The sequence below is a fragment of the Perna viridis genome, chromosome 8 (assembly GCF_037379345.1).
Source record: "Perna viridis isolate PV_CMFRI_1.1 ecotype Kerala chromosome 8, ASM3737934v1, whole genome shotgun sequence".
Taxonomy (NCBI): Eukaryota; Metazoa; Mollusca; class Bivalvia; order Mytilida; family Mytilidae; genus Perna; species Perna viridis.
The window spans coordinates 16,809,585-16,821,244 of record NC_142452.1 but is presented as its reverse complement, the minus strand read 5'-3'; the positions used below and the strand labels follow the sequence as shown (position 1 = coordinate 16,821,244).

Genomic DNA, 11,660 nt, shown 5'->3' with positions numbered 1-11,660 from the left:
CCATGGAATAGAAAATATCATATTTTTACCTCATTTTTGCAGCATCAAATTTGCAACAGAATCTATCGGATCTATCTTTCAATAGTATGCCATAGTTACCAACACAAGTAAGGAAGCTTCCCAAAACAGTTGGAGAAGTACTAGACTGTTCTTGTCACGAAAGAGACATAATCACCCTACTAAATTCGTCAATGCCATTAATTATTACAAACTCCATCGAATTAGTTTATAGTTGGGTCTACTAATTTGTGCCACAAATGGTTAGGGGCGATTTATACGTTATAAGTTCTCCGATGGAGACGAAACCTTTTCTTGTTTGTACTCCAGACACATCTATGTCCGGAATGCAGTCCCCGATCGATTTGCTCTCCACACATTGGGAAATCTACAATGGTTTCCAAAACAAATGATTTCAATTCATCATTACTATTTCCGAAAATCTTTGTTTTGATAATTCAAAGTGAGCCATTTGGCTATATATTGTTCGCTCCGATCCTAATAAAAATTTTGCAATCTCGGATATTTGGAATCCACAATCTCACAAATTGTCTTATGTTAATTTTTCAATATCAAATTTTGATAATTCCGATTATCCACCTTTTTTCTAAGATTTGGATTTTGCATGTTTAACACATCCTACCTGCAATTGTATCATGTCGTTTCAATTGGAATTTCTGAAAACTGCAAATTTTGTTTTGACAGAATAATCAAGGTAACCAAGTATATAGCGGTAATCAAAAGAATGTAATCCAGGGACAAAGACCAGACATGAAAAATAGACAAACACAACAAAGAACATAAAGTAACTAAAATCAGATATACAAAGTAACAAAAGCAAATGAGCGACTCGGACTCCACTAAAAACTGGGAGCATGGACCAGGTGCAACCAGTAGGGTAAGCGTCCTCTGTTTTTCTAAAAACACCCACCGAGTTGCTCATAAAAAGTCAAGTCCGGGCTAGACGAAAGGAAACCCATGACACGTTGAACAAATCATTTTTTATGGCGCAGATGGATACACCGTACCGATCCACGAGTGCATGTTGACGGCCATAAAACTGCTGTAATGATGACTTCAATCTTGTAGCAACATAACCCTGTTCCAGAAGCCTTTTTGTTAAAATTCTAGCGCGAAAGCAGACTAAGGATATAAGGAGTTATGGTTCCCTGTTCAAACCTTTCGTAAAATTCTTGCAATCCCACATTCCTCAACACAGACAGTCAGCATCTGTAGTTTTTCTATTACGTATGATTCCTTCAATCACTCAGGAACCAGTAATGTATATGAATGCTCATTTGTATGTTCAATACGAGTGTATCCATGAAGAATAACAAGAAAATAGGGGGAAAGTGTACACTTGAACAACAAGTATGTAATACGCCCATTTAAAAAAAACTATGAGCATATTTAAAAAAAGTATGTAGATAAATAGAAAAGTAGAAACATATATATATACATAAGGCAGCTGCGGCGTTTCATACAATGGCCTCGACAAAATCTGTTCAATCATGACTATGCTTTATGTAGTCAATGTGCGCTTCGCTGCACTCATTATAGGTTTTACTATATATAAGAGGCTATTTTTAATACATTGTATTATGACTAGTAAAAGGAAGAAATAAATGTCCTATGCATTAAATGGGAATTAGTCGTTGTATTTTTTGTATTTTCCAATAATATTTTCTATACCGTACAATTGTGCAATTATTTACCGAACTGATAAACACTTGTCAAAATCAAAAGGATTGAAAAAAGAAAGTTCGTGTATAGCAGGCTAGTTACACGTATACTCATATAAGATATACGTCATAGTGTTACATTAATATATGTATCGTTACAGCTTTACAATGGATGATTTTGTCTCTGGTGTCAACTTATCTTTGTTCAGCCAAGAGCTGAAGAGGAACTTTGTGGACTGTTTTACGCAGAGTTTTGGGGCAGATAGGTTACAGGAGCTCGTAGAAGTTATGACCAGACAAATAACTCAACATGTCATACCCGGGGAAATTAAAATATCAGGTAATAACACTTTAAGTTCAACTTATAATTATTTTTTAAAAATCCTTTTAGTTAGTAGTAATCACTCCTTTACACTAGATAAATTCTCCTATTATACGTTTTTAAGTTGTTTTATACCCACTTCAAAGCAATAGGAATATAGCGATCATGCTTTTCTTTCGCTTATACGTCTGTTTTTCTGTCCATTTGTCCGTCCCCAGTTCAAAACTGCTTCTCTGAAACCGCCGAATGAAACGTGATGTTACTGTCAAATTCTGATGCAATTGATGCAAAATATTTGATTTGTCATTGGTTGCCCAAGGGGTATCCTAAACCACTAAATGGAATTCAATTACCCTTTTACACATTCTCTACCACGTGATGCTCCCATTTTGTCTTTTTTTTCTCTCTGAGGACTTTTGGGGTTTCCTATATTGTTTCTGCTGAGGTACTGGGAAGTATCAGTGAGCTCAGCTCAAATTTTTTTTGTTGCCTTAGCTGAGATAACATTCTTCTTTGATTTAACAGATTTGCTGGATATATATAATAATAGGTATCAATGAAGTTAACAATACTATTCTTTTATTAAGATAAGGCCTTTTTATTTCCTTTTAGACTGTAAATCATTTATGACAAAACAGTGCATAAGTCCATCGAAAAGTTCCGACATGCTATATATGCATGGGCTAATCGACTAAAATGATAAAAAAGTACTGTTTTAAGAAAAGTTTTTTGGTTGGTCTTACAGGAAGTAGAGCAGAAGAAACCATGACTCCTACATATGCAGGGCGGCAGGTAACATACCAACCAGACAATGATTACATGTATATAATTGAAGACTCCTGTATAAATGAGAGCATATACACTGAAAGCACAAAAACGCCAGGTTTCGTGTCAGTTAAATTTGAAAATAATAAGAACAACCACGAAGTAATAGACAGTGGCTTAAAGTCGACTGAGAACGGCTTTATTTTGTCGCCGTTGACGTTTAAAATGGTGGTCCGTACCAGAATCGAAATCGTGCAAGAACTTGCTGAAATGTTTGACATGGACTTTGCATTTAGAGATGGCTATAGCATTCGATCAGAAATTATAGGTCCGTCAATTCGGTTAATTTTTTCACCTAAGTCTGTTCATATGATGCCTAGTTGGGTAGCGACACATGATATAGACATTGAAATCAGTGATCACAATGCTGAATGTACATCCGACTTGGATGAGACATTCCTAGGAGAAAACGAAAGTCCAGATAGTAAGAATGATGCAACCATGGATTTATTGAAAATTTCAGATTTGAACTGTAATGACAAAGAATCTCAAGACGGTACTGCTCATGGTGATATCAATGAATGTTACTTTGACATAGCTACACAAGATGAAGTGGGAAATGAAAATCAGAATAGTTTGTGTACTTTCAATAAACAAGAAAATATGCCGGAAGTGGATGGAAAAGTTACTGTTTTGTATAATAGGGAAAAACAAAACGAAAGGCACGATGGTACTACCGAAATTTGTTATTCTGGTGGCACTACATGTCACCTTTCGGAAGGGGCAGGGAAACGGTATTATGTAGAAAAGTTATTAGGTTCGATAGATGATTATGAAAACAAAATAAAGGACTTGGAGGTAGATTTTGTTCCTGCCATTCATTTTTCTTTGTGGCCACGACAGGCCGTAGCTTGGGTTAACCGGAAAAGAAAATGGCCATCGATTGAGCTCGTGCAGCAAGTTGTCGAGAGGGGATATCATGTGGTACCCAAATCATCGTCTGATGACACGGCAGGTTATGAATGGCGAATATCGTTTTCGTTTGCAGAAAATATGATATTAAAAAGCATTCACAAATACTCATGGTGCAAGCATTGTTACCGTATCTTAAAATGTATGATAAAATATAATGTGTCACGGCCTTGTATCATCACCACTTACCATTGTAAAACGTTGTTTTTGTGGACATTAGAACGTTATCCACCGGACACGTGGACAGAGGAAAACCTGGGTCAAAGGTATCTCGGCCTTCTTGATCAAATGTTACATGCTCTGCATCAGAGGTCGCTTCAACACTATTTCATACCTGAAAATAATCTGTTTGACTCCTTAAATCAAGATTTCGTGGAGACAGTGGGCCGTAAAATATCTAAAATGAGGCAACATCCTTTAAGCTACATTTATAGAAAGGGTAATAGTCCCTGGAATGATAAAGATACTGGACTTACTATAGAAGAGATGCTTAATTGGGAAAATAAGCCAGATGATGAACAATATCCTATATGATAAAGCTTCAGCTTCATGTTAATAGATATGTAATTTCATATTGGCCCTGTTATACATGTAGATTTGAGGTCTGTCATATTGGTCGAGGCGGTCGTATTGGTACCGAGACATCGCCGAGGGCCAATACGGCTGTCGAGGCCAACATGATTGACCGAAACCTATATTAGGGCCAATATGACATTACATACTTATTGACAATTTTAATAACCTACTCAACTAGATGATTAAGTTGAATAGTTGTTTTCGTGTTTTACCGAGAACATGTAGGTTTATTTGCATTATTCAGTCTTAAATATCCTTTTTGTATAAAATGGAAGTTTTTTTTTTGTGTTTCTGCAGCTTTTAGTCCTGGTAATCAAAATTCATTAAATCCAATTATAACTCAAAATGACGGTGTCAAACGACCGGAAGTTAGGATGCCATATTGGCCCTGGTTTGATCCATATTGGCCCTCATTTTTCATGTTTGTCCCGTATAGATGGCCGGTTTGAATTCATATCAATTGGTCAGTTTTTGACATATTTTAACGTATTGTGGGTAGTTATATGTAAAAATAAAAACACACCAAATGTTTTATTAGTAAAGGAAACGATTAATGCGACTTAAGTTTTGAAACAAACCTCATCATAACATAAATGTAAACCAACGTACTTAACCACATTCATATCAGTCTGTCTTTTCTTGAATGGGGATAAACACATCCATTTTGCTTTTGTTTTCTCATAATAAAATGTTAGGTTGAAGTACATTTATGTAGGAGAAGACACATTTGAACAATTTAGAATTCAAGATAGCTTGCTTTCCTCTTCTATCTTTGTTTTGTCCATCGGCTCGATTATTAGAAAAATAACCATCAGGGAAAGAAATGAAACACAGTAAGGTCTAAATTATGAAACAACTCAATGACCTTGACTTTGTTGATGATATTGCTTTCCTATCTTACACACAAAAACAAATAAAAGATAAAAACATCGTTTCTGGCGAAAAGTGCAGCAGAGACATGGCTCCGTATCAACAAAGAAAAAACAAAGACTACACTAATTGATACATATAATAGAAATGAAAAAGGTAAATTAAAAAATTGACATCATTAATATACATATACATAAATCTATCTGGTTGTGTAGATTATCATCTTGGTGGCACAGTTGACGATGCAAAATGAATAATTCAAAAGCTTGCACTGTTTTTATGCTAATAAAAGTCCAGGCGGATTTAAACTAGAACCCAGTGAAGTGATACTAATGTAAATTCGATGTTGCTTATAAAGCAGCTACGTAGAGTGTAGCAGTTTTCAATATGATTAATCTTGAGTGCAATTTGATAAACAGGTGATTTTTTTTACATCCTGTATAGCTGATCCCGTAAGCTAGCGATTGATATATTGTAAATCAGGAAGCGGTTATAGGTCTGCAGAGAAGATGGTTACCAATCATGTCAGAAATAAAGAACAGAAATGGAAATCGCTATAATACACATAATGTAAAGGTAAAAAAAATATCACTTGCCAAGCCCTAAAATGTACACCTCATGGTAAAAGAAATTGGGGGCTAACGTCATTAACATGGATAGTACTCGATAAAGAAATGAATGAAAATGTAATACAATGATAAATGGTCATATAGAATGACTAAAAAACACCCATAATCATTATCGCAATGACAACAAGCGACAACAGTGTTTTAACTCAATTTCTAAATTTTGTACAAGTTATTTGTTATATATCTTTTATTTATGTTCTGGTTCCTGCTAATGTTCAGTTGCTTTGCTGTTGTTGGTTTAACTTTTCTGTTTGATGGTTTTATTGGTATTCTTTTTTTGGCATATATGTTCATTGTTAATGGTCATGTTTTTTCTTAACAAGTCAACCTTTGATGAACTTGTCTTTCAATTTTTATAGCTGAAATCCTAAAGATCCATATAAAGAGTGTCCAAGTTTTTGTCAGCCAAGTAATTACTAAATGCCTTTCTAAGCTGCTTAATTTTATCTTGATAAACGTAAAAAAAAATGGCATCCAAGTCTGTAGCGATTAGATATATCAGAATATCTGTCTGTAGTTTAGGAATAACACTAGACCCTTGTATTGATGGTTCCTTACTGTATTCTTTTTCTGTATTAATTAGTAGGGCCTAACTTTATTTTCGTAATGCACCATTAAAGCGGGGGTATATAATGACCGTGGTGTGTGTCCACCCATTTATCCTTCCGCATATTTTACTTAAGAATTCTCTGCAACTACTTAGCGCAGTCACTTCATATTTTGACAGCATCTTTATCACGGTGTATGAACGGAAGTGATCAGTTTTGCTGTATATCACACAATTTTTTTCACAGCATTTATCTTTTGTACGATCATGTCTGTTTTAGGAAATACGTTTGAAATTGTCTCTTAAATGAACATTACTCAGAAGACGTGTAGGCTTCAAAATACAAATAATATTACAATAAGTAACATGTGTATAAATGACCTTTCAAAATGAGTGTTAACTTATAAAGAAATCGAAATGCAGCATTAAAATTTCGATTCTAAGATGTACGCATTAATTCTGCCACTTTAACTTCCTCCATAAATCGGGGTTTTGTATGTATTTATTTTCTTCCTTATTTTAAACCAATGTTACATGATTAAATCGTCATTTTTCTTCTTGACAACATTTATATCAGTTTTGGTGATGAAATTTATCGGCAGGTTGTTGGTACTCCGTTTGGCACAAATTTTGCTCCTTTAATTAGCAGATCTATTGCTGTACTATTATGAATCTTAGTTTAAAAAGGTCAAACTTCATAACGATACTTCATAATCTGATTTAAAAGACAATTTTTATAATACTTATGGCTAACTTGATGATATTTTGCTGTGAATAATCCTAACTTTTTTCAAATACACTGTTGAAATTTACCCATAGGCATTGACTTGAAATAAATCTAATAAGGGCAATGTTTTTGTTATCTTTATCTGTATTTGGATGTTTCCATTCCACAAGGTTAGCTCAAAACTAAAATTTACGACAAGAGGGACGATTTTTCGTTTCCAATTGTTAATTTTCGCTCAGATATACATGTGTTTGTAGCAATGTTCTTTTACTATAATTTACGAAATCTCTGTATTACTGGTAAATTGCTGAGTCAATGTTTTCGCTATCAAAAATAAGTTCAGGGTTTATTATATAAGTGCCTAATGTGCGTATCATGGTGTTCAATAGTTTTTTTTCACAAAGTTCAAGATAAACGAATCACACGTAACGTCTATGCTTTTTATCTTGGTATTTGCATGAAGACCTTGTTTTACTTAGACATTTTATGATATATTTTCACTAAATCCTGTTGTATTTGTTTTCATCGATATTTTTTGTTTGAGTAGATAATGTGTGTTAATCAGTTGCTTTTGGATTTTGAACTAGTTTAAAGAAAAACGAGTATTTCTTCGAGGTGGAGACAGCTTGCTCTTTTTGTCATTTTGTTAAAGTATGTTTATATTCTGCATCGATCTCTAAAATTTAATCTGAATTCAACAGATTTTTATAGTTCTTTTTGTTGTTGTTGTTGTATTTTTGCCTCTTGGATATGAGGAAATGCGTCTTACAAGGTCTCTTATCAAATTATTTTTTAGATATCAGTCCTTGGTTGAAAAATATTCAATTTCTTCTAAAACAATGAGTAATGATTGTTTTTTTTTTGTAAAATGTTCTTTGTGCTGATGTGACCACTGATTTACCTAATATGACAAAAGCATGCAAAATGCTTTTTAATCATCACTGGTATAGTCATGCCGCAATGGAAGAGGGCGGGTAGCGCGCTGTAAAACCTAGATTTAACCTGTCATTTCGTTTGAAGTGCCTGTACAAAATTAAAATCGATAGAGCATGCGTCACCAGATATGGTAGGATAAGACCAGTCTCTGCTTATTTTGGGTTTATACTGGAAATTCACATATTATTTGCCAAACTGATGACAGATTAACTCCCTAAAATGTGCAAGCACTAGTGTGTGAACTGTTTTAGAAGCATTTAAATCTTGTATTACTATAGTGACGGAATGTTTTACAAATGTAAACAATGGGTGATAACAATATGGACGCCGCCATGGACAATAACTATAGCCAAATTGATGACCCTGGTCCATCCCTCACCCAGTCCAATTCATCTACAACCACCTCCATTTCTACTATTAATAATAAACGTTCTAGTCCCGATAGTCCCGATAATCTGCCGGCCACCGTGCGACAAGAGTCTAGGCTAACTCGTAGACAAAACTCGACAGGTGATATGAGTGAGATCAGTACCGCCATTAAAGAACTTGCAAACCCCAAAAAAACACCAGAAAAAGTATGACTGAAAAAGTTGTTGAAGCTTTAACTAGTACTGTCGTATTAAATGCAATAATCCCTGTACTTGCTGAAAAAATAAGTGAAATCCTCTCTGAAGATATTAAATCTGAGGTAGACAACTGTGTTCAGGATCAAACAAAACAATTGCATGACAAAATCAATGATCAACAAAAAATTATAGATGAACAAAAACAAAAAAAAAAACTCTGTATACAGGCTATTAAAATCAACAAGCTTGAATTAGCATCATCTGATCAGTCTGTCTGGCAAAGAACATGCAAATGATATTGACTTTCTGTACCAAAGAGTAGCTGTCCTTGAAAACCAACTTGAAATACAGTTGCAATATTCACGCCGGACAAGCCTCAGGTTTCATAATGTACCTGTCCCTGTCAACCATCATGGTGAAATTCAACATCCAGTAAACACTGACCAACTTGTTATAGATATATGTAAAAACAAATTGAACATTGATATTACAGTGAGTGGTACAAGTCGTTCCCATGTGATCGGAAAAGCACGCAATGGTAAATCACAAATAATAGTGAGGTTTATATCGTATAGAACCAGAAACTTAGTGTATACAAATAAAAAAGCTCCGAAGGGTGACACCAATGGAACTTTCATCACTGAAAATCTTACTCAATTTAGAAATGAATTAGTACAAAGACTGGCTGATTTAAATTCAAAGAAACTGATCAGTGCTTACTGGACGGCAGACGGTCGGATTTTCGTCAAAACTGCTGATGATGAATCAAAAAAGATCAACAATACCCAATATGATATTTCACAGATGGAAAAAAAGCTTAAAGAGCAACAATCATATACATGAACTTATTATTTAGACTTCGTGTCTAACTACAAAAATGCTCAAATCTCAAAGACTTATTTTCTCTTGTGTTGTCAATTGTAATTTATGCTTACAATATCTCTTATTTTAATGTCTATGGATTAGATTATTTCTGTTTGTTTACCATTGACGGATGTGTATCATAAATATATGTAAATTTAAGGTCCGCTCTACTAGCTGTCCAATACACAGGTGAATTAACCGTTGTCAGTCTATATTTAGCTAGCCAGGTATTCTACAGTACTGTATTGATTGATACACGTGACAGTTACAATACAATTACCTGAAACGAATTGTTTGTAAAGACATCTAATATGATTAGTAAAACAAACCATCGTTGTATGTCTTATTTGAGATTAAAAAACTAGAGCACTTCAATGTTACAATATCATATGTCATGCTATACTAAATAATAGCGAAAAAATTGAAAAATAAATTTGGAAAATAATTATTAAGCCGATCCACATAATGAACTAAAATCATAATGCAGCTGTCAATTATTATTATTATTATTATTATTATTATTATTATTATTATCAATGTTAATATCATTGATATTATTACTATTATCCCCTTTTATCAATTCAATTGTCACTAGGTTAAAGAAAAAGTATTTAAGATAATTTACATGTAGTGTAGATGTTATGTATTGTTTTGCTTGTGTTTAGATTTTGCTACCCACTGTTTCTATGTTTCGAAGTGTAATATGTATAAAATGTAGGCTGTGAACATTTCACATGATCACGAAAATTGCAACAGTTCCTTATTAATATTTTGCCCATAGTAACGACAGTTTTGAAGTAAAAGTAATATTTTACAGTAACTTACTACTTAAAAGCCAAAAAAAATTGTTTTACAAAATTATTTATCAAACCCAAAAGTAAAATGATCACTGCTCTTAACAGAAAAACATGCCTTTGTACATATTTCTTTTCAATTCTTTTACTTCTTTCTCTCTCCTTCTTATCTAACCTGTATGGTATTGATGAAATAGCCTATTCACTGTTCGTTTACAATTCAGAAATATGGCGATCCCTGATCCATGTCACTACCTTTGAACTGAAAGGTGATGGGTAGTGACCTTGTGACCTACAGGATTGCCATAGGTCTGTTTCATTGTAGAGTAGAAAAAGACCGCGGATACCTTCGTCAATTCAGTTTTTTAGAACTAATTAAAATTAACTTACATTGTACAGTTTTTATTATAGCTTTGACTTTACTCCAGTCAGGGTTCCCAAAAATTGACATCGTTTTCCTGCTGTTTGTACTCCACTTCATTTTAATTATTGGTAATGTGGAACAAAATCCAAGTCCGTCAACCGAAGCAAGTAGTTCTGACGATAAATGTATGTCTATATGTAATATAAATATCTGTAGTATCAGAAATAAACTCGAATTCCTAAATGACTTCTTTGAGGAGTTCGACGTATTAACGATTACTGAAACACATTTAAATTGAGCAATAAAAGACACTGATATCCAATTCGATTCATTCAGTTCAAATATAGTACGTAAAGATAGGAACATGTTTGGGGGAGGTCTTCTCGTTTATGTTAAAGACCACGTGGGCATCGATCGTGTACCCGAATTAGAAAATCAGACTGATGAAACACTGCGGGTAAAAATCAGGACAAAAGGCCAGACATTACTTATTTGTAATACATATCGACCAGAATGGACGGACGATCTTTACTGGACACGGTTAAATCATTCATTAGGAATTGCAAGTCACATATGTGATAATGTTGTGGTTGTCGGAGACCTAAACTCAGACTTGTTCAAAATGAATAATAGTAAACTGCTTGACACTATCAATCTTTTCAATTTAAATAATGTAATAGGAAAGTCAACGAGGATAACTGATTATAGTAGGACTCTCCTAGATCCGATAATTTTAAACGACTCTCTCAAATGTATATACTCAGATGTACTAGAAATCCCCCGAGTAATAAGTGATCATGATGAACCTGTAGCTTTTCTTGAATGTCCTAAAACGGAATCAAAATCGTATAAACGTGAAATATGGGTCTATGACGGAGTTTACACAGTTCAATTTAATGCTAAACTAGACGAAGTTGACTGGGTAACACTACTTCCTGACAGCATAGATGTTGATGGCGCATGTGACATTTTTACCGATAATTTTTTACGCCCGAGACTCCGTACCCACCAAATATGTAATTATTAGAAAAAAACGATAAACCCTGGTT

General features: G+C 34.1%; 1 protein-coding gene across 1 annotated transcript; it reads left to right on the top strand.

Annotated features, from left to right (window-relative positions):
• Positions 1 to 1,585: 1,585 nt before the first annotated feature.
• LOC148609550 (uncharacterized) lies at positions 1,586 to 4,583 on the top strand. The gene is made up of 2 exons (XM_088541127.1): positions 1,586 to 2,019; positions 2,747 to 4,583. The coding sequence occupies exons 1-2, from the start codon at positions 1,827 to 1,829 to the stop codon at positions 4,270 to 4,272; spliced, it is 1,719 nt and encodes a 572-aa protein (XP_088397253.1). The 5' UTR covers positions 1,586 to 1,826; the 3' UTR covers positions 4,273 to 4,583.
• Positions 4,584 to 11,660: the final 7,077 nt, after the last annotated feature.